The sequence below is a fragment of the Bombyx mori genome, chromosome 17 (assembly GCF_030269925.1).
Source record: "Bombyx mori chromosome 17, ASM3026992v2".
NCBI lineage: Eukaryota > Metazoa > Arthropoda > Insecta > Lepidoptera > Bombycidae > Bombyx > Bombyx mori.
This window is the reverse complement of record NC_085123.1, coordinates 12,873,690-12,897,321: the sequence shown is the minus strand read 5'-3', so window position 1 is coordinate 12,897,321 and position 23,632 is coordinate 12,873,690. Positions and strand designations below refer to the sequence as shown.

At 34.4% G+C, this 23,632-nt stretch overlaps 2 protein-coding genes across 2 annotated transcripts in view; one reads left to right on the top strand and one right to left on the bottom strand.

The window, feature by feature from the left end:
• Positions 1 to 21,215, top strand: part of LOC101737793 (uncharacterized) — a 47,357-nt gene extending 26,142 nt beyond the window's left edge. Inside the window, exons 6-9 of the mRNA XM_004932505.5 lie at positions 6,968 to 7,138; positions 10,527 to 10,632; positions 14,877 to 15,008; positions 16,878 to 21,215. Of these exons, the coding sequence (XP_004932562.1) occupies positions 6,968 to 7,138; positions 10,527 to 10,632; positions 14,877 to 15,008; positions 16,878 to 17,023 (555 nt within the window). The 3' untranslated portion in view covers positions 17,024 to 21,215. The remainder of the gene's footprint in view (positions 1 to 6,967; positions 7,139 to 10,526; positions 10,633 to 14,876; positions 15,009 to 16,877) is intronic.
• LOC101737927 (adenylosuccinate lyase) overlaps positions 1 to 23,264 on the bottom strand; it is a 63,805-nt gene extending 40,541 nt beyond the window's left edge. The window contains exon 1 of the mRNA XM_004932506.5: positions 22,894 to 23,264. Coding sequence (XP_004932563.3) covers positions 22,894 to 23,061 — 168 coding nt within the window. The 5' untranslated portion in view covers positions 23,062 to 23,264. The remainder of the gene's footprint in view (positions 1 to 22,893) is intronic.
• Positions 23,265 to 23,632: the final 368 nt, after the last annotated feature.

Sequence of the window (23,632 nt, the reverse complement as noted above, 5' to 3'; positions counted from 1 at the left end):
TAGTAGTAGATAGCCGTGTCATCGGCGAAGAGCGCTAGATGGGTCTCCGGAGACCGGGGTATATCGTTGATATACAAACTAAATAGTAACGGGGAGAGTGCGGAGCCTTGCGGGACTCCGGCAGTCAGATGACGGGGACGAGAACGAGTTCCCTCTACTCGATATCGAAACGAACGGTTCGACAAGAAGTCTCGTATGATGAGCACGAGTCTGTCTGGCACTCCCATGTTGTACAGTTTGTAGATCAAACCGTTGTGCCAGACTTTGTCGAACGCCTTCGCTACATCGAAGAAGAGGGCGCCGGTCGGGATTTGTTTACGCCTATTTAGCCCTATTAAGATGTGCTCCGTGAGGCGGTGCACTTGTTGTACGCACGAGTGTTTGGCGCGGAATCCAAACTGCTCGTCTATTAGAATTTTATTCGCGGTGACGAAGTCCCAGAGGCGTTTCCGAAGGAGTCGTTCGTAAATTTTGCCTATCGCTGGGAGGAGACTAATCGGACGGTAACTAGCGGTTTCATTATTCGGTTTGCCCGGCTTGTGTATACCGATAACGTCCGCTTCTTTCCACACCGCCGGAAAGATGCAGTGCGTCATAGCGGCATTTAAGATGGTAGCCAACATTGTTATCAGTTGGACTGGTAAGAGTTTTAACGCGCGGTTGCGGATGCCGTCGGAGCCGGGTGCCTTCTTACGTTGAAGGTTATCTATTACTTCTCTAACTTCGAGGGTGGCAGGGAAGCTCTGCGCTCGACCTCCCTGTCGACTGCCTCGGAGTGTTCGGGGTCCGCGTATTGAGTGCTGGTGGTGCACTGCTCTTGCAGTGCATCGGCCAGCAACTCTGCCTTGTCATCGTCATCGAAAGCCGGTGTTTGGCCTGAAGGGCGTACGAGAGGAGGCATAGTAGCGGTAGTTACGGACTTGAGAGTCCTTGCTAGTCGCCAGTATGCTTGATGAGAGGGCGCGAGTCCTTCTAAGTAACTATCCCAATTCTCATTTCGGGCGTCGCTTAGGCGAGATTTTACATCCCGCTGTAGTCGACGCATCCGAATCCGGTTTGAGTGCGTGGGAAGTTGATCGTAGGCCCGGATTGCCGCGTTTCTAACTCTTAGGAGGTTCCTAAGTTCGGGGGACAGTCTGATGCGGTGAAAGCTATCCTCCACATCGACTTCTTTTGAGGATCTTATGATCGCGGAAGAGATGTGATCCGTGATGATGTTTATGGAGTGTAGGGCTCGAATCAAATCTTTCCATTTACATCAGTCTTGGGCAGTCTGTTCTAGCTCCTCCCACATCATGCCCAAGATCCCTATCTGCTGCTCCACCGAGGGACGCCTAGTTGTTCTGGGACGGCCCCTCTTCCTTTTGCCAGACACTTTCCAGGTCAGTGCTCTCTTTGATAGGTGGGTATCGGGCTTCCTCAATATGCGACCAATCCAATGCCACTTCCCCGTAAGGATCTCCTTCTCCGTTGGTGTCTGCTCGGTGATCCTCCACAGCTCTTTGTTAGTGATTTTCTCAGGCCAGAAAAAAAAACCAAAAAGGTCCGAGATATTATTTTCAGGTTTAAGAACGAAACTGAAGTCAAGGAAAATAACATAGACAATAATTCCCATTCGACCTAATTAATTACTCATTTCTATTACAACATATAGAATCAATGGAATAATTATTACTCATTGAAAAGATTCCCGCAAATGATCAATTCTAAAGGACGAAATTACGTCACTATTTACTGTGAGTAATTTAAATAAATAACAAAAATTAATGTATGTACGTACCTACGCATTTCAATTATTCATATTACTTAACGTTTGAATTTGAATTCGAGTTTAATGGGGGTTTTTAATTGTTGAGGATAAATCTAACATTATAGTTTCAGGATGTTCTTTTCTTCAATAGAACAGATCCATTCTTATTTAAAATTCTAATCACTGTATAAAGTCTAAAATCAGTTTCAAAATGTTATATATCTAATAATTATAATATCTACAATTTCCAATTAATAAAAAAATAAACTGTATTTTTTTTTACATCTTTCGTCCAACGTCCAAGTGTTGATAGATTTGAACATTGGATTATGATCAGAATTAGGATGGGTGGGGCGGGTTATGGGGTCGCAAATAGTAACTCAAGGTGGTTCGGCTTTCACCGTCGTAATAATCTTTGTTCCTTTGTTCACCCATAATTAATATTATTATTATTATTTTGTTGTTTTTTTCCTACCTATGCTGATAGCCTTGAGAGGCTATTTCAGCTTCTCCTTGACGTGTAGGTGAGTCAAGAAGAAGCTAATCAAGCTAACACTGCCCTAGCAAGAGCAGTGCTTCGCAGAACCAGCAGTTCTTAGAACGCATATCTCGAGGTGGGTGGCGGCATTTACGGTGCTGATTTCTATGAATTCCGGTAACCTCTTCATACCAGATGGGCCGTAAGCTAGTTCAGCCATTGAAGCATTAAAAAGCAAAAATACATAAGCAAAAAAAGAAAATACATAAATCTTCCATTATCGATTTTTTTATCAATTGTCAAAACGAACTTTAAATCGATTATCAACATAGATGAATCGTTTTTCACCTGTCAGTACAATATTTACCGAGCGTAAGTATGCAATGCATGTGCGTGAACGCAGCTATGAGCGTTCTGGACCGGAAAACTCTAGAAAGTGGCTTTTCAATTTTCGAACGGCATCGCATTATGCGCGAGCTCAGACATGCGCTCAATAACGTACTTCAATATTTTCCGTTCTATATTCAAATTTGAAATAAGGAGGTGTAAGTAATGTTTATAGATCATTTTGATCATTTTTATAGGTCATGTAGTCTATTTTATTACTCTCTCACTTTGAATACTGATAAAATTATACTTGCCTGTTGAAGAATTTTCAATGATAATTGTGTTTTGGTGTGCAATAAAGAATCTCTCTCTGTCTCTATCTTTCTCTTTCAATTAATCAATTTATAAACTATAGAACGCAAAGCAAATATGTTATAGTAATATAGAAAGAGACAGAGTACCCGTTAGTTAGTAGTACAGTATGTCGTCAGTTTATTTCACAGGTCACCTGGCTTTAAGTATGTACAGGAACATAAACATTATAAAATGAACCACCTTGTACGAACCAAGTAAAGAATTCTCCTAAAACTCCTTACTAGAACTATTCATTGCGTAATTTTAAAATCCGGCTATAACATTTTATAGTTACACAATGATGAAATTAAAGATTCATAATTCCTGCTGATAGCCAATTACAGTCAAAATAAATCAGTGGATAGAACTAAAAGGGAATACAGATGTAATAATGTGGTTCTATATTTGATCGTAGGGAACGCGCTTGTGATCCGAGCGTTTCAATCAAACGCTATTTTTGTATAATTATAAAATAGAAAATCGATTTTAACAAAATAAAATGAGGTCATCATCAATGTAGATAGTCAAAGTCGATTAAATACGCATTAATAAGGATAACTCAAAAAAAATACTGATTCGTTTCTTTTCAATGGGACTCAAATTAGGAACACCAACTTTCAAATAAATATTATAAGAAACGTCGAAATCGATTCATATAGAAAAAAGAAGAAAAAAACGCAAAAAAAGTCGAACTGAGTGAGAATCATCTCTATTTTTTTTTAAGTCAGTTAAAAATATAATAGAAATAATTTGTTTCTTTTTTGCCCATCCCTCACGAATAAGTAGACTACTTTATGATTAATATTTTACGTTGTTAGTTAGGAATTATTTTTCGTTGGACTGGCCACGGACTTTTGTGGTCAGCGTGAAACAATGGATACTGACGCGACGATGTGACGCTATAGTTAAGTACTATCGTCTTGTTTTCGAAGAGACATAGGCGAGTGCAGCGCATCGGTGTACTAGTCTCTACGTGGACCGCGTTGAAAGCGCTTGCCTCCAAAACGAGCTTCGGGAATACTATATTTAAAAAAAAAAAAAAAAAGTAAAGTGCCAGTGAAATATTTTTAATCTGTGCCAGCGTCGACGGAGTTTCTTTGAATAACTTTGGTAATTATTTAAATACGTTTTGTTTATATTTGTAATATGTTAATTTTTTTTAATCAAAAAATGCTTTTATTATTTTAATTTAGATATTATTGTGTGATTGGTTTATTATTTTATTTTGCCAAGTATTTGTGTTGATTGCCAGGGCTAAAACCCTGTAAATAAAAAAAAGGATTTAGCATTATCTCAGAACTCTTTGGATAGGAGCGTGTTAAGTATCTACCTCGTGTTACTAATTACTTAATTGTCCGTCACTGTAATTATGTACTCGTTAACTGTTCTATTTGTAGTTAATGTGTCTTTTTTATCTAAAAAATACATTCCTTTACCGTTAATTATTCTGATTGATCCATGTAAGTTTGCCATAACGCTTTCCTTAATTTGAATTTGTTTTTTCTTGATTGAAGTGCTTAGATTAATTATGTTAGGTCCTCCCCCTAAATTTTTTGGACTTTACCTTTTCTAATAAGTTAATCTAAAATTTATTTAATCGAGCATATTAATTTGTAATCAATTAAAGGAAAATATAGCACCATTTCAAGCGATTGTAAAATTTGTTTAAAATATCATACTTTAAAATCTATCGTTTTTAAGTTAAAGTATTCTCCATTCAAACAGCCAATATAATATTTATTTATTTATTTATTTATTGCTTAGATAGGTGGACGAGCTAGCAGCCCACCTGGTGTTAAGTTAATATAATTTTACAAAAAGAAATACTTCTCTCTCTTCTATCTTATTCTTGGAAGTCGTCATAATTAATTAAAACTATGTGTGCATTATACAAAAATAAAATGTGTAATGTCATAAGTTACAAATTTTTTTGATGTTTCATACAATTTTTTTTCAATTGTCTATAATGCCACGTTAATGTTTTAGAATATATATTAATAAACATCTAACTATTTAAAAAAAAAAAAGAAAATTTCAAATATGCGCATATTTTCTTTGCACTGAACCAATGTATCGAAAAAAAGTGATTGGAAAGTGCAATAATCACGCAAATCGTTCCGATCTAATGATTGGAATTTGCTTTACATATGATTTATGTATCGTCGCTGCCCGCGATACTTTCCTAATGATAACTAACCTTTTTTTTTGTTTAGTGTGTGTATTAATTTTTTAATGGGTAGTTTAGGCAAACGGAAATGAAACACTTGTGCCAATTAACTGTTTTTAAAAATTCGAAATACTAAGATGTTTCTTGTGCAGACGTATTCTGACTGACTGAGTTGAGGGCGTACCTTGCGAGAGCATTCTGCCTCGACCTCGCGAACCCTTGGGGTACTAGTGGATAGGGAGGCAAAAAAAAGAACATTTTGCAGAGTAGACTATATGAAGTAGCCTGTCATCAATTAAGCCCCTCATTACGTATTGCATAGATTTAGTATGCGTAAATCAAAATATTATGCAAATGGTGGATGAAAAAAAAAACGTCGTATTAACAGTACTCAGTGGATAAGCTGTGCACTTGTCATTTTTTAAGTTCATAAGCGACCTAATTACCTATCTCTGCCATTATGCCATATTATGCCATAAGACCATTTACATTCTTTGATAAACAAAAATATTGTCACGACGACAAGAACAAAGCTAATTATAATATTTATATGTACTAGATATTTCGATCGGATTACGTTACGCATATAAATGATCTTAAAATGGAAATTGTTCATTCTGTTATGTAAAATATAATAATCATGGTATAATTTGAATATTATGCAATTCAGTCAAGGCTTTCTTAAATAGTTGAACATAAAAAAATGCTGTATTATGATTTGACTAGTATGTTACTAATGGCCGCGCAACATCAACACCCTTTGTATTAAAAAAAAGGCGCGAAAGTTTAGTACATTAGCATTTAGCAGCTGGTAGAGATTGATGTTCGTTAGTATGTAAAAGATAAAAAATATGATCTTAGCCTAAATTTTAATGGTTGCATGTCTAAATACATCAAAGAAAAAAGTTTGAAAGAGAAACTACCGAAAAAGTATAATCACGGGCCATGTCTTTTTAAGCCGACCATAAAATCAGGAAGAGGTTCTTAATTGTTCGATTGTATTTTATTTATCTGTGTTGCAATAGAACTTTTTTCTAGGTCAACCGATTTTGATGATTTTATTTTGTTTTATTTGAAAGTCGGTGTTTGTCATGTGTCCCATTTAAATTTTATCAAGATTTGACCAGTTCTTTTTGTGTCATCCATGGTAATGCATATTATATATTGCATACAGAGTACATACATCGCTAATATGCTTATTTTTAATATTTTCAACCCGATTTCCTTATTTTTTTGTTAAAGTTTTGTATTACGTATATTGCTAATACTTTGTTTGACAATGATTGCTTTAATTAATGTAAGCCCTTGCGTTAATAGATTATTTACCGAGTTATTTGTTAAGTCAATTATTAACTTTAGAATTACGTGTAACTTATACGAGTCAGGCACTTATTCTTAAGTCTATGAACATGTAGGCATCGAATATTAGGAATAGGAATAATAATAGGAATAGGCATATATTCACGAATGTTGACGTGGTTTATATATTGAAGTCATTTAGGTGGTTTTTCGGATAGCCATATCAATATTCCGTTAAAATGCTCGAGTTGTTATAATTTAATTATTAAGTGTTCCTATGGCGGTCCCATAGAGACAGCCGACTGAGTTTCTCGCCGGATCTTCTCAGTGGGCCGCGATTCCGATCCGGTAATAGATCCTGCGAAGCACTGCTCTTGCCAGGGCTATTGTTAGCAAATTCTCTCAGGTTCAGTCAGTGAGCTCACCTAGCCGTCCACGAGAATTTGGAATAGTCCCTAGGGTTACCAGTGAATAAATAGGAAAACAAAAACCAAAATATATTAAAATTTTTTAGTGGATTCAATGCGTAGGTAAAGTTGTGTTTTCTCCTCAATTCTCCTGTTTCTATGTAAAGCCATTTGTTGTTATCCAGGTTCCGGAGTACGGCGGCGGAGCTCGTGTGGTGTGGGCCATGACAGCCGGAGACAGAGAGGTGGAGGCCCAGGCGAAGAAGGGCGAGGATGGAGGCGCAAGCGACCGTGACAGCCGCGCCGCTACCGCACTCAAGCAGTACTGGTGCATAGGACTCAGGATTATTGAACTGGTAAGTGGAATCTTTATTTTTTTATTGCTTAGATGGGTGGACGAGCTCACAGCCTACCTGGTGTTAAGTGGTTACTGGAGTCCATAGACATCTACAACGTAAATGCGCCACCCACCTTGAGATATAAGTTCTAAGGTGTCAAGTATAGTTACAACGGCTGCCCCACCCTTCAAACTGAAACGCATTACTGCTTCACGGCAGAGATAGGCAGGGCGGTGGTACCTACCCGTGCAGACTCACAAGAGGTCCTACCACCAGTAATTACGCAAATTATAATTTTGCGGATTCGATTTTTATTACACGACGTTATTCCTTCACCGTGGAAGTCAATCGTGAACATTTGTTAAGTACGTATTTCATTAGAAAAATTGGTGCCCGCCTACGGGATTCGAACACCGGTGCATTGCTAAATGCGAATGCACCGGACGTCTTACGAATCAATTTAAGGCGCATTTTACAAACTAAATGTGCGTCGTCACAATTATCTGTTCGACTGTGAACGAATCGGCTGAGTTCCATCTGAAATTGTGGTCAGTGGAGCTCATAGACATTGCGACGTGAATGTCGCCTCCTATCTTGAGACTTGAGGTCTGGAGTGATTACGCAAATATATTTTTTTACGGAGCTATTCCTTCAACGTGGAATTCATTCGTGAATAATTTTATTAAGGACGTATCTAATCTTTTTAAAGTGTTAACTAATTTGAACATTGGCACTGTCGCTTCGCTGGATACACTAGCCGTCTTACCCTTTAAGAAGCGACGAATTCTTACTTCTACAAATACTTTCCCGTTATCGTTCTGTAGGAAATTATATTGATGACATATATTAAAGCCACTGCTAATATTAGCTACCAATTTCTAGAATGATATAAGTATCCGCAGAACTAGAAGGGGCGTGGTTATTATTTCAATGTAATAAGAACTAGGAATTTGTCTCAAATTGGTCCACTCACGTTGCGGTGGCCCGTGTTCTCCCGCATTTTATGAGCGTATAACCCGATACACCATACTAAACCTTACTAATAAAATTTTCAAATAAAACCTTCTGCAATCATTTAATCGATAATCGTTAAATAAATCAGAAGTCTATTTATTAATTCGCAGGGTTGAATTTATGAGAACCGAACGTATTGCGACGGCACAAGGTTTTAATTGAGATAATTGTATTGTGTCCTTGGAACTAAAGCCTTCCTTATTCACAGGCTTAATTATCGAACGCCTTGTTGTGATGATGATCACGTTTGACTCACTGCTATGATGGTTCGAGATTGTGAGAAGAACCTTCAGAGTCTATGTGTGTTGTGTGCGTACAAAAATAATGTATTGCTACTTTGTTGTTGACAAATTGTCGTAAATATTACGAAATCTTATGCTATTCGTTTAGGTTAGATATATGGGTCTTGCCTTTAAAGTAAAGTGAGGAAGTTATATTGTGACTTGTTTTTTTTAATATCTTGCCTAATTGTTGCTTGTTTTGTTTATTTTATTTTGGCTCTCGGTTTATAAGTCGCAAGATTATTAACATTTTTTACGCAAATAATATTGATGATCCCCGTATTATATCCAATGCACAAATCCAATATAAGTTGTCATTGAAACATTGTGATATTAAAATTTTATTAAAACACAATTCGATAGACGGAATCTTGAAAATATTTCGAATATAAAAACTATAGTATTTTGTGCGATTTTTCATTTTCATTTTATTATTTCTTAACTTTCGAGTGATTTACAATTTTCGTGGTCGCCGACGGGTTAAACTCGAGGCTAAACCGTAAAATTACTTTTCATTATTCATAAAATAGTAAATAAGCGCGGATGAAAGTTTTTATTTTTTTTATTTATTTATTTATTTATTAACCTTGAAAACATTTACACATAACAGTTTTCTAAAAACTCTCCACACTAGGCACTGCCTGTCTCGTGGAGAGTTTTTTACAGGAGTATCTTAAAACTAGTAATAACGACTTGACTTAACGACTTGCACTAAACTCAATGATATGCAATAATTTATAGAAAAGCAACCAATTTTCTAATCAAATGTCTATCATCGTTGGAAAGACTATAAATTATCAACAATATAAACATGTTATTAAACCAACCACGGATTGACGGCATTGAATCGTTTTGCCGCAAAAGTCGATGTGAAAGTTTATAAAAAAAAAACCACGCAAAGTCGCTGAGCAATTGGAAAACTATTTACCGCATACTCACTATACCTAATAACTGCTCATAAAAGGAGAAAAGACTTATGGGTCACCCACCCGCACTTTCACTTATCTTTACAGTTTTTTTCAAATTACGTGACGTATTTTTATTTTATTTTTTGTCGAATTGATATCTCCGTTTAAAATTCGCTGGCGTCCATCACGTTTCGTTTGAACAGTCGTTGATAGAAAAATTTTGATAGCTTGTTTTTTTTTGTTTTTTGTTCTTAATTCGTTCGTTGATTAAGATCTAAATACCGTATACTTACGTACTTGGACAGGTAAATTTATATGCACTGAGATCTTGACTAGTGATTTAAATTAATTGTATACTTACTATAGTTTGATTAAATTCTCGGATCGAAAACGCCGTATGATCGTATAAAAAAAATAAACTGAATTTATATATCGGGACAATGAAAATTGTTGCTTAGACAGGTGAATAAGTTGACGATCCACCTTATATTAAGCGGTTACCAGAGCACATATGCATTACGACGTGAATGCAGCCAGCCATCTTGAAAGGTCTATCTGTGTCCCAATTGTATAATCATTACCCAATTTTATTTTCGGATTTGACTTTTATTACACGATATTATTCGTTCATCGTGAAAGTCAGTCGTGAAACTGGGTAAGCTATAAAAAAATAGTACCTTCGTGCAAGATTTGAATACTAGCCTATAGTCGCCACGATGGATACCAGTACACCAGAGATCTTAAGCTTCCAGACCTAAGATGATTTCAAAATACGCGAACGGAAGAAGATAAATACACTAAAGCCTTTTTTAGATAGCCTATTTGAATAGGTCCTTATGGATAATTCAATTATTTGAGAGCAAAGGCGATATAAATTATACAAATGAAAATTCTAGAAAGTTCTGAAGTTGACTTTCCCACTAGTATTCGTTTTCAGGGGCGTAAAGCTTCTTCTTCTTACCCTAATCCCACCTTGCGTCAGATGCAGCATGTTCTCTGGCATGAGTTTTACGACCAGCCACTTGTCTAACGTCAGCCCTACTTGGGTTATATCTTCATTCTTCATACTATATATTTCAAGGGCAAATAGATAAATACATATTTTTTTTACACCAACCTTTACATTTTTGTCATTATACATTTACAGCCAACTATGAAGTCTTCACAATGAACAACGTGTTTAAATCGAGATGTTTGTTTCAGATAATCGCCATTATCGCGATCGGTCTGATAGTGAGCCCTCTGTACTCTCAGCATGTGGTCCAATCTGATCTGCGTCACATCGCGCTCATATACTCCGCTTATTCGAGTAAGTACATATTATTCGATTACTACATTCATGAAGTTAATGTGGAAGGTGTCCAATAACAACAGAACGGTCCGCAGATTCGTCAGACGCCTGATTGGATGTACGATTATTCCGTGGCACGGCGCCATCTTGAGACAATACAAACTCTACTCGGCCTTCCAGACATTTTCTACTGTATTACAAACAATCGAATAAACACGGGTCGTTTTAGGCCCATCAAGCACCGATTACCGTCCTGGAGTCCGACGAGCGAACTAACCCATAGATAGACACAGCCCACTGAGTTTTTCGGGATCTGCTCAGTTGGTCGCGATTCGAATTCGATGGTAGGTTCTGCAAAGCCAGAGTTAGCAAACTCACTCAGGTTGAAACCGTGAGCTCATCTACCAGGGAATAGCGGGAATAGCTCCTTATCAGCGAATAGGTAGGGGGGAAAAAATAAACAAGATGAGAAGAAATATGTTCAATCTTTGAATGCTTGCAATATTTATCACGAATCCAAGTGGTAGGTATAGAAATTTTTCAATAAATTCAAATTAGGTCTGAAACCATACAAAACTGGTGGGTAGTTGTGTAACAAAAAAATAATAGATCAGAGATTTTTTTTTTTATTTGCCATGCGATTTTCTACTTTAAATTAAAGTCTCATGACTCCCTCTAGTCAAAGCTATCGACGGACGTTTCGCATTATCACCCTTGTTTGGTTCACATTAACACCATGATGTAATAGTTTGGGGTAAGTGAACTCATACAATGGCGTGACCATCGATATCCCAAAGGAAATCATTTCAATGTCTTTCGCACACTATGGCATGTTTAAAGGCTTATTTCAAGATATACTCAGTTGCCCCAAAAATCTCTTTTATATTACGGGATATGTCAGATTTTGTTGTTCAGTTTCTCTGTGGCTTATTCCTGGTCATCTTCCTTAGATTACTGTCTGAATTTTTGTGTGTTGTTCATTGCGTCATTTTTCGTGTTAAGCATTTTGGATCTAGATAGATTTAGGTTTAGATATCACTAGATATTATTACTTGTACGCATAGCCAGCCGAAAATTGTTTTTTTTAAAAATCGAACCGACCGTACTATGACGTTAGACTATCTACTGTCAGCAATTTATTAACATTGTTTATGGCATGTGTAGATTTCCACCATTCTTTGAACTTTTAGCAACCGATATTAAAAAAGACTTTATTAGTTGATCCACGATAACGAACTATTGTAAAGTTTTGCTTTTTTTGCGATGTAGCTCCAATATAAGAAGACATTGTTTGGAAACTAACAAAGCTGAATAATAAAATCTTTGTTGAAACCCTGACCTGATTGTGACGATAGTTTCTGTTCTAATCATTCAATTTAACGCAATTGTTCGTAAAATTTTATCTGGTGCTTCACGGCTGATCGATTCTAAATAAGCTAAGTCGTTTTATTTGAGTTAAAAAAGGTTTTTTTTTTTTAATCGAATCTTATTTATTGAGTAACCCAAGAAATAGCAGCAATAGTTAAACTTCCATGATTCCAAGAAACAAATTGCCAATTTGGTAAATGAAAATTTATAAAATTCATATATTTGTGTATGGGACAATTTTAGGATGAGATTTCTTTAAGTAATTAATCTAATATAGTACATGTCCAGATTTCGAAAAGAGATAAAGTATTAAATACAAAATCGATATTTACCAATGGCGATTAATGAAATATTTACATTAAATTTTTAACTGAAGAACGACTGACCTTATATCTAGAGCGGACTACACCTGCCGTTTTGAAGGGCGAATTTAAAGAAAATATTTAGGTACATATATGTAGAAGTCAATCAAGTCACAGTCCAAAAAAAATGGCTTTACATTACTGAGCATCTATCCAAAACGGGAAAATTTACACTAAAACAGATTGAGAGCTTCTGTTTCTATCAAAACAATGTAATTAATGTCAATGTTTCTTAAAATAACGTATCTAAATATATAAAAAGTGTAATTATGCAACATTTGCATAACGATTATCGTGAAGCGTCATTGACACTAAGCCAATAATCGATTCTGCGGTTTCATTCGTTAATTTCCGGAAAATCGATTAGGTTGTACTGTGTGAAAGTAAAATCGGCACACCACTTACTGGACGGTCAGTTCTACTTGAAAGCATTTCCCTGTTTGTTATCGATTTTATTGTTTCGATTTGTGTTTTTTATTGATTATTGTATAATTTTTTTTATTGCTTAGATGTGTGGACGAGCTCACAGCCCACCTGGTGTTAAGTGGTTCCTGGAGCTCATAGACATCTACAACGTAAATGCGCCACCCACCTTGAGACATAAGTTCTAAGGTCTCAGGTATAGTTACAACGGCTGCCCCACCCTTCAAACCGAAACGCATTACTGCTTCACGGCAGAAATAAGCAGGGTGGTGGTGCCTACCCGCGCGGACTCTCAAGAGGTCCTACCACCAGTAAAAATCCGCGGAGTGCTTTAAAAACGCATACAAAAACACACATTATGTTCTTATTTCGATTTTCACATTTCATGAGTTCTCGATATTACGGCTCTAAATAATAATGTGTTTAATGTGAATTGACGTGAAAGTTTAAAACGATTCGTAGACAAAGAAACCTTCATCTAATATATAAAATTCTCGTGTCACAATGTTCGTTCCCATACTCCTCCGAAACCGCTTGACCGATTCTCATGAAATTTTTTATGCATATTCAGTAAGCCTGAAAATCGGCTACTATCTATTTTTCATACCCCTAAGTGATTAGGGTTGTCCACCCCTAACATATTTTTTTTATTTGGACATATTTTTTTTTATAATGAGGTATTATGTGGTTGAATGAGGTTTTGTTATTTTTATTATATATTCCCTCATCGTTCACAGCACTACATACCTCTTTCACTCATTTACCACATCCTTACACACTTACAATAAGTTATATTTTTTTTCTACACTAGAAATTCCCTAGAAATCTTATATATGGCAAAACAATGTTTGCCGAGTCAGCTAGTTTTTAGATATAATACTCCGGCCCTTGCTCTGAAATTAAGTTTGATTCTGTTTCAACTGTTCCCAAGCTATTGTTTGACTAAAAGGAGTCGTTTCCGTGTCTGTTGTAATTGTATAGATTAGCTTAATTTGTTTAAATTATTGTTATGTCATTGGCATGGTAAGTCATGGTATGTAATTTTTTGCCTCTAATAACGAATCCAAATGAGTTTATTACGTCGAAACATTTACTACAACGTATACTTTAGTTCATATAAATCATAATCACTTCAACACTTTGAAATCTGTTTGAAAAATCTGAACAGAAATACATGAGTCGCTGTGAAAGTTTTAAATACAGTAGTCGCAAAATACGTTCGGTCCCCCACTGATGGAGAACAATATAAAGTCTAGTAACACTCATAAAATACTCGATTCTATTGAAAAAACATTGGTTCTGTTCCAATTGTTACGAACGTTGGTTTATTGAGGGTAATGTCGTTTTGTTAACGCGATATCGCTTAAGCAAGATCAACTTGATTGTGTATGATCCATTTAAAACAATATTTCTTTTACCGGAAATAAATAAATATTTTAATAGTTTAAAAGGGTTAAATTGCTTCTTTTTTCCTTATTTATACGCTGGTAGCCCTAAAGGGCTTCCCAACTTCTCGTGGACTGTCAGGTAAGCTCATGGGCTCAACCTGAGAGAATTCGCTAACACTAGACTTAGCAAGAGCAGTGCTTCACAAAATCTACCACCGGATCGGAGTCGCGACCCACTGAGAAGATCCGGCGAGAAACCTTATAAGTGGGTTGTGTCTGTGCGATACACCCGTGTGGACTACATTTATTATCTGTGTGCTTAGTGCAAGTTTTTTAACGTTCTCGATAGCGTAAAAGTTAACTCAATTTTGTATGGTAGAGCGTTTGCCTACGTTTTCCGCTAGGGGCGCTGTTCCAACTGCATACAAATTTAAGTTAACTTTTCTCTAACGAGAACGTTAAAAAACTCGTAGTAAGCACACTGGTACGCCGGGGTGGGATGTGAAAGTTGGACCATCAAATATGTAATACTGGCGTCGCCCGAAAAGCCGATCTTTAGTTCTATACATACATCAAGTGGCCCCAATGCATTTGCTCATAGCAACCAGACGTTGTGCCGCGAACCAATCATAACTCGAAAAGTTTGACAAACTCTGGCATGGCATGAGTCTTCGATATTTCAAATATGAACCTCTCATTGAATCAGCCTTTTTTGTTTTAGGTTTCATAATAATAACGAGCGTTTTAATAATCGCCCGCTTGTTTGGCGAGACGGTCGGCTGGAGGACTTCTATGGCGTTTTCCATACTTGGCGCCATTATGTTCACGGCAGCCGCCGCGGTTATATTCTATGGTGAGTATTAATTACTATCGAATTGGTAAGGGCTTCTGGCAAGAAGCAACCGACGTTCTTGAGACTTCGAACTCATGACGAGTGGCTCAAAAATCTATGGGCTTCTGGTAAAGTAGAATTGTAATTGAATTTATTGTTTCGTATATGGATATGGAGCGTGGATTCTGTATTTGCTTATTAGATCAATGGGTTTTCATCCTTGTGGTACTAGATTGATGACTTATAGCAATGAAAACGGACGCATTAAGATAATTAGGCTTATTAAGCTGGCAGCGATACCATAATACGATGTCTAATCAATTAGGTCAGCTAAATTACTTTTCTGGAATTTTCCTTGTTGATGCTCATGTTGATTTAGCGGGAGGCATTGTAATTTAGGTATAACTAAATACCGGTTAGTTGCAATTGAAAAATTAATAATAAATTATTTTATTGCAAATAACTGTAGTAATAATCTAAGTATTCACATTGCACACATTGTCTATGCCCACGAGATCCGAATAGGAAAGCGCCACGGTTACGCTCATTAAAAACAACACGTTTTGTCTATGGGGAACCGTGTTAGACTTCCGGTTATTTTAATTTCGCACGAACCATTACGGTACTAAATAGTTTTGTATGTTCGATGTTTAGAACTTGTATTTATAATTGAGAAAGCAATTTTTTTTAATTAAACATTGCCTTGTAATGGCTGCCTTATAACAGTACAGTTTTTTGTTGGAAAGAAACCGAAACTTGGCTAGGTTTTTTTTATGATAGACGAGCTCAAGGGTCGACTGGTCTTAAAGAGTAATCAGAACTGGATAATAATAGCATGACGGCTTGCTTTGAGAGATGGGAACAAAATCGAATTTGGGATTAATAACGGGTATCATATATTTCAAACCGGAGCACACGCTTCACGGTAGAAAAGTACCGCACAGATAAATCGTCTTTTTGCATTAAAAGTGTATAATTTCCAAAAATATTCGAAATTGAGTTAATATGCGGAATCATTTGGTATCACCAGTATTTTTCTCATAAATACCGTCAAAAGAGCGTAGCTTAGTATTAGTCTTTTTTTTTTAGTTTACCTATATTTACCTATATTTGACTACTATTAACAAAATTAATACATAATTTTATCTTACTTTAAAACACAGATAATGTAACTGGTAAAAAAATAAAAATAAATGTTGCAAAGATGATTAATAATAAAAATATCACATGTTAAACTTTTAAAACACTTTCCTGTAAAATTAGTAAGTTTTGAGATTATACAGTTTTAGTGCGAGAAGACGAAATGTGCTTTATAGAATTATTACGCTTCATTCAAAATTGGACCCTACGTCTCAAGATAAACGGCGGCATTCAAGTTACATTTTGAGGGTTTCTTCTTTTCTTATGTGTTCGTGCGGTCATTCACCCAATCGATTGAAACTTTATAAAAATATTATTAGCATAATTAAAACTAATTTTACGGTTTGATGTCCCGTTTTTTATTGTCATTGTCAAACAGGCAATTTTTTGAAATGTCGGAATTAATGTAATGAAAATAAAAAAAATGCGAGAATAGATTGTAAAAGTAGTCTTATTACTTTTTTTTATTGCATAAGTGGGTGAACGATCTCACAGCCCACCTGGTGTTAAGTGGTTACCGGAGCCCATAGACATCTACAACGTAAATACCGCCACACACCTTTAGATATTAGTTTTAGGGTCAATATAGTTGTGTTATGTCATAACTTTCGAAAACCAATTAAAATATCATGTTTTTATTAATTCTGGATTTCAACAAAAGATATGTACTCTTAACTAATGTATTATTATAATAATCGTCGCAGCGAACTAGTTTCGGACTAGCGTGTTATAAGAATATTTTTTTTACAGACTGGCACAAATCTTACTACGCGAACCTACGTCCGAACAAACAGACTTACGACCTCCTAATCTCCTCTGGAGTGTTTGCTGTCATCAACGTGCTCGTTTTCATCATCCACGCTGTATTAACTTTCAGAAAGGAAGCCGACTATTGAACTAATTTCACGAACAGTTAACTAATTTTTAAGACCGAATGATTGTTAAATCTTTTGCCTATCTTATCCGTAAAATTATCTTATAGAGATTTCCATAGTTTCATTTTCTTATATTTTAAAATAGTTGTTTGCTTTATTAATTATTGAGTAAATTATATTTTGTATAATTTAATATTTTTTTCGATAGGTATATCCTTATTTTTTTATTGAACGTAGAGTTACTTTAAATAATGGCATTCAATAAAATATAGTTCTTGTCTCCTGTAAAACGATTCGTGGTGCATCTCACATTCGTGGTTTTAGGTTAGAGATATTACCTTATAAGGTAAGTATGTAATGGGTACTGCATTATTTGTATTATTTATGCATTAATGTTTTAAAATTAGAATGATTAAATTATTATTAATCTATTATCTATTAATCTATTTAATTTAGTATAGGTACGTAGATTAAATTGTTAACATACTTGAATTGAAGTTGCCCACAGATGTAGCTATTCAAATTATTACTGGGGGACATTTTTTGGGTGACATTTTGACAACTGTCATTGTTGTCAAGTTTTGTTACGTCAAGTATTTTTCTACACTTCGGAATTTACAATGACAATAACTTTAACGACGTTATTATTCGGCAATTCGGCAGCTACATTTTATTGCTAAATTCGGCAGCTATATTTTAAAAAAAATCCGCAGCTACATTTTAGTATAGTTATAAACATAGCAGCTATATTTTATGAAAAAATTCGGCAGTTAAATTTTTTTTTAGAATTCAGCAGCTACATTTTATTGCTAAATTCGAGAGCTATATTTAAAAAAAAAATGCATCTACATTTTATTATAGTTCTATAACTATATTTTAGTTATATTTTATTTCAAAATTTGGCAGTTACGTTTTATTTTAGAATTCGGCAGCTACATTTTATTTCTAAATTCGGCAGCTATATTTAAAAAAAAAATCCGCAGCTACATTTTATTACAGGTCAAAATATAGCAGCGATATTTTATTTAAAAATACGGTAGTTACATTTTATTGTAGAATTCAGTAGCTACATTTTATTGTTAAATTCGACAGCTATATTTTTTTAAAAAATCCGCGGCTACATTTAATTTTTAATTTCGGCATCTACATTTTAACATTGAATTTGGTATCTGAATTTTAGTTTTAAATTCTGCAGATATATTTTACATATAAATTTAGCAGCTATATTTTATTTTTAAATTCATTTAGTGATTGCCTATTTATGATTAAAAAAAACTAAGTATTTATATACGACGCAAACAAAATAAACCTAAAGTTTCCATTCTTTTTAAGTTAAAAATTGTTACTAAAAAGGTGCCTTACTAGGCTATTTTTTTCATAAATACCTAATCATTAAGTTTCAATGTAGATTTTCAAAGTGATCGATTCAAAGCAATCATATAATGAGACAAATTAAACTATTTTTCATATTGTGCTCTAAAATGGCAATTTGACGCAGCTATGCACAGCTATTTTTATAAAGAATGAAACTTAGCTAGGTTGGCTAAACCAAGGAATGTAATTTGACCGTGACCTTCGTTGTATTTCTGTTGGAATTTAACCAAACGCATGTGTTTTGATAAATAATAATAATGAATATGCAGCTTGAATATGCAGTTACTGAAATGGTAGCTATAGACATCATTTTTTACTGGTGGTAGGACCTCTTGTGAGTCCGCACGGGTAGGTACCACCACCCTGCCTATTTCTGCCGTGAAGCAGTAATGCGTTCCGGTTTGAAGGGTGGGGCAGCCGTTGTGACTATACTGAGACCTTAGAACTTATATCTCAAGGTGGGTGGCGCATTTACGTTGTAGATGTATATGGGCTCCAGTGACCAGTTAACAACAGGCGGGCTGTGAGCTCGTCCACCCATTTAAGCAATAAATAAAATCCAGTTTTAAATTAATTGACATTTAAATATATTTAAGCTATTTTAATAATGATTCTCTTTTTAGAAGAGCTAATAGGCAGCAGCAAAAAGGGCAGCTATTTTCAAATTACTTATCAGTATTTAATTTTTGTGTTTTTCTATGGTAGCTATATATATAGTATTTACACGGCACTTTTTAGCCAATTATACTATCATTTCGTATTTCGTTTTAATGTCTTCTTAAATTAACGTTTTTTTAATAAAATAATAACTAGGTACTACATTTTCTTACACGCCACAATGTTTAGTTAACTTTATTTTATTAAGAGCAAAACCACAATCCATTAGGAATATAATTAAAGGTGCGTGGCGCATTTACGTTGTAGATGTCTATGGGTTCCAGTAACCACTTAATACCAGGTGGGCTGTGAGTTCGTCCACACATCTAGGCAATAAAAAAAGTAAAAAAAAAGTAAATCAAATAAAAAAGTTTTTTTTTTTTTAATTAAAGTATATCAAATTCAAATCCTAAGGGACACACGGACGATGTGTATAGGGTTATTTTAAATTTTAATATTACATGTTTTGGTTTTATTCAATTGAATCTCTCCAACTACAAGATCGCGAATATGAAAATAGTAAAAACGAAATCGTTTTACAAGAGACACAAATTGACCTTAGATACGTTGAACTCAATCGTTTGTAACAGACAAATGTCAAGTGCGTTTTGGCGCTAAAATTATTGTTTTGTCATAATTTGAATACATTCTCAGATTAATTCATATTTAGCTCGTAAGTATTTAAGGTGCATGTATTCTAAATAAATATCGGTTATTTTAATCTTAGGAAATGCAGAAATTTATAGTATTTTAATTATTCATCGCAATTAAAGTATTACTGGAACATTCCGTTATCTATAAATATAATATAGTATGACCTGTGCTGGCTGGTATCACTATTCCATTTTGGAAGCAAAGAGATTAGGCATTTCAATATTCAAAATAATGACAAACAAACAACAATAGTTTCGGAAATCCGTCGTTATATAAGTTAGAAATTTATGCTATTCGTGTATATCAAAATTTGTATTATTACTTATTAGGGACAATATTTAAAAAGTAAATAAAGCAAAATCGAAGTTGTAACTGATTTACGATTTTTTTACTCGTTTTTTTTTTTGTGAACGAGCAAGAGGCACAGGAATTATGAAATGGAAATATGTTTTAATCGTAATCTAAGTTTAAAAATATTTAATTCATGTTAAGTAAAATTATAAATGTATAAAGGGAGAACCAAAGCAGTAATCAGTATCCGTCCAGTTGTAGTTAAGTTACTTTTCTATCTTTTCTTTCAATCAGGGATGTGTGTACATGTAGATTTTATGATCGTTAATTAAATATTAATACTTGAAGGTTTTCAAACCGATAAAGCGTTAAATAAATAAAGAAAAACTAAAATACGCTCCAAATCTTGCAAGCGTGAAAGTATTTCACGTCTCATTTCCCCTTCGTTTTTCTGTTACAAGCTACCTAGTATTGTATGAAATTATGCGCTAGTGATGAGCAATGCTTTTCAATTTATCATAACAACGATTACTACGAAACTCCATTTATAAAACGATTGTAGAATTTTGCAGTACATAACATCTCTAGCATACTTCTCTTACTACACTGATATGTTCTGATTAATTTTAGTAGTAGCTTTTAGGTTTATCTTCAAATAAAATTTTCATTTTTTCCTTAATCTTAATGTTATTTATTTAATATTTTTTGTTTATTAAAATTTAATACGTTCTAAAATGTAATTCGTATGTCGCAATGGAAAGATAACATAAAAACGTATTTTTTTGTTTCGTAAATGTAAAAATAACAATAAAAACATCATCATCGTTATACTGTTAGTTTATAGCTTGTAGGTTAATAGATATAGTATAACATATTACATAAAATAGCATGTAGTTAATTAATAAATAATCATTATAGCAATCATAGATCCGGCGCTAATGTTACCTTAAAAAACCATGTTTTCGAAAATCAACGTGAAAACATTTGAAAATAAATAACAGGTACTTCTGTAATTGAACAGGACGCATCGACTAAAAGCTCTGAATCTAGGGCCGGTTTTTATTTAAATTGAAAATGTCTCGCAATTCCTTATTTATAAAACAGATTTATAACATTAAATTTTGTATTGAAGATTAAAACTTATACTATATAATATGATAACCGTTTATACTTATTTACCTACCATGTATATTTTGTGTAATCGATTAAATTTAAATAAAAATATTAAAAAAAAGAATGTGTTTTATTAAACTAATAATGTGGCACTGAGGAATCAGATTTTATATGATACTAGCTGACCCGGCAGAGTTCGTAGTGCTTCAATCGATAAGTAAAAGACCTAAGCTTTTGTATAAAATAAACTTAAAACAAACAAAAGAAACCCGTCCAACGGAAGGGACACATCAAACGAAAAACAAAATTGTTATTTTTATTTAATTCCGAGCATTTTCATATTTATCTACCTTTTAAAACCTTCTCTGGACTTTCACAATTAATTCAATACCAAAATAAGCCAAATCGGTCCAGCCGTTCTCCAGATTTAGCGGGACTAACGAGCAGCAATACATTTTTATATATATAGATAGATGATGAATTATGACACGACACGCTTCTGTCAGCACTCTGTAATATTCTACTTTGGAATGTTCCAAAAAACCTTAAGCCATGCTAGGGTTTTTAATATACTCTACTTCAAAAAATTTTAACGGTTTATTTTAATGTAGTAAACGCCAGATAATTATTCTATATAACGTTGAAGTAGCAGAATGGAAACAAATTGCATAATAATAAACAAGAATGAAACAAAGCTAGATTAACAAGAAAAAAATCGATATAAAAATATGATTAACAAGATACAACAGAATGAAAAACGCAAAAAAGTTAACTATGCGCTAGGGACGTGTCTTTAATATTTTATCCTAAACTAGCGACCCGCCCTCGCTTCGCTTCGCAAACATTAAAATACACATGAAAAAAAAAAAAAAAAAAGTAGCCTATGTTCATCAGGGACAATGTCGGCTTCTAATGGAAAAATAATTTTTCAAATCGGTCTAGTAGTTTCGGAGCCTATTCGAAACAAACAAACAAACAAACAAATCTCACCTCTTTATAATATTAGTATAGATAGTATAGATAACGCTTTGTCCTTGTTGGTAGATTTAGCTCTTTGTTGGAATGGACTCAGAATATCGTACGCTTGGCTTGAATCTTTTTTCGTCTTTCCTATTCCATAGTCTGTGAGTGAAAATGATAACGATAAAAGGGTAATGATGATAGCCTCGTACGTTTCCCAGTAACTGGACACGAAATATTGCATTAGCTAGTATGGTCAACGTCAATTCGACCAGCAACGTCACAAAATCTGGGAAACATGTTTTTAGTGGGGTTGATTTTCATTTTCTTCATTTGAAAGCGAGACCGATACCAATACGGCCCTTATCAATTTCTAAGTCGAAAGCCGAGCACAGTGAATCATCAAGGCGTTAGGAGGCTGGAACAATCGCTATTGATGATTGCAATAAGTATTTCGAGTTGATTGAACGATTTCAAGTGGAATAATTGGTTACTAACAGTAAAATCGATTTTCGACATCGTCCCTACTCTAGAACCGTCGCTCTGACATTTGTCACACGTTTCAAGCGCAATTTACGACAGAGTAACGAAATTTATTTACATTTTAAAAAAGATCGATGAATTTCAAACAAATTACTTAGTATCTTAAATATTTAAAAAATATGATAAAAAATTCTGATATTCTAGGAACATAACATTTGCAATTCTCAATATATTAATGAACCTGATAGCTTCTTGAGAACAATAAATTATTTAATACAATAAATTAAACTATAATAATGTATTGAGGTATAGCACCGCGTATTCAATTTTAACTTGTAATTATACGAAACTAAACTTACCTTTTCAGCTTTAGCCAAATAAATCCAGAGTTTACGCCAAGTCGAAAATTTCTTTTGGTCACTGAAATTGTACTGCATTTCTTTGGAGGCATATCGTGTACTCAAAGGTGACCGGTAATTACAGTATTCGGTATTTTGCAATTCAACAGGGGCGTCAATTGTGGTCATTTTATCGAATTTATTTCACAAATTTTACGTTAAAGTCCTATAAATACTACAAACAAGTTGACAGCTGACGGAATACTGAGCCACATAACCTAACAACAAACGATCTTCGTTGGGCGCGAAATTTCAACATCAGTGATAACAAGGTTATCGCTTGCTATTAGTTGTTATTCTTATATTTACTGATGTAATATTAAAACTTGTAACAAAACCGTACTGTTGTATTTAATTTACATACAATTATTTCCGACCTTGAACTAGAAAGGACTTAAAATCTGGTGTTTACCACTGACTATTAAATGTACATTGAGATTTGTTTTTGTTTTTTTTGGTTAGACCTTTTTGTTAAAGTTGAATTCCTTAGCAACAATATCAATCAGTAAAATAGCGTTATTAATATCAGTAAGTAAATGTTGCATCATTCAAAATCTTAAATTTTTCTGCATGGTGGTATCGTTTATTACCATGGGTGCTTCTCAGTTTTATTAAGTCGGGTGATGATGACGAAAGATCCTTATTAGCTAAAAGACAGCTGCGTCACTAATGCTTTTGCCATCAAATCTGAATCATAGCT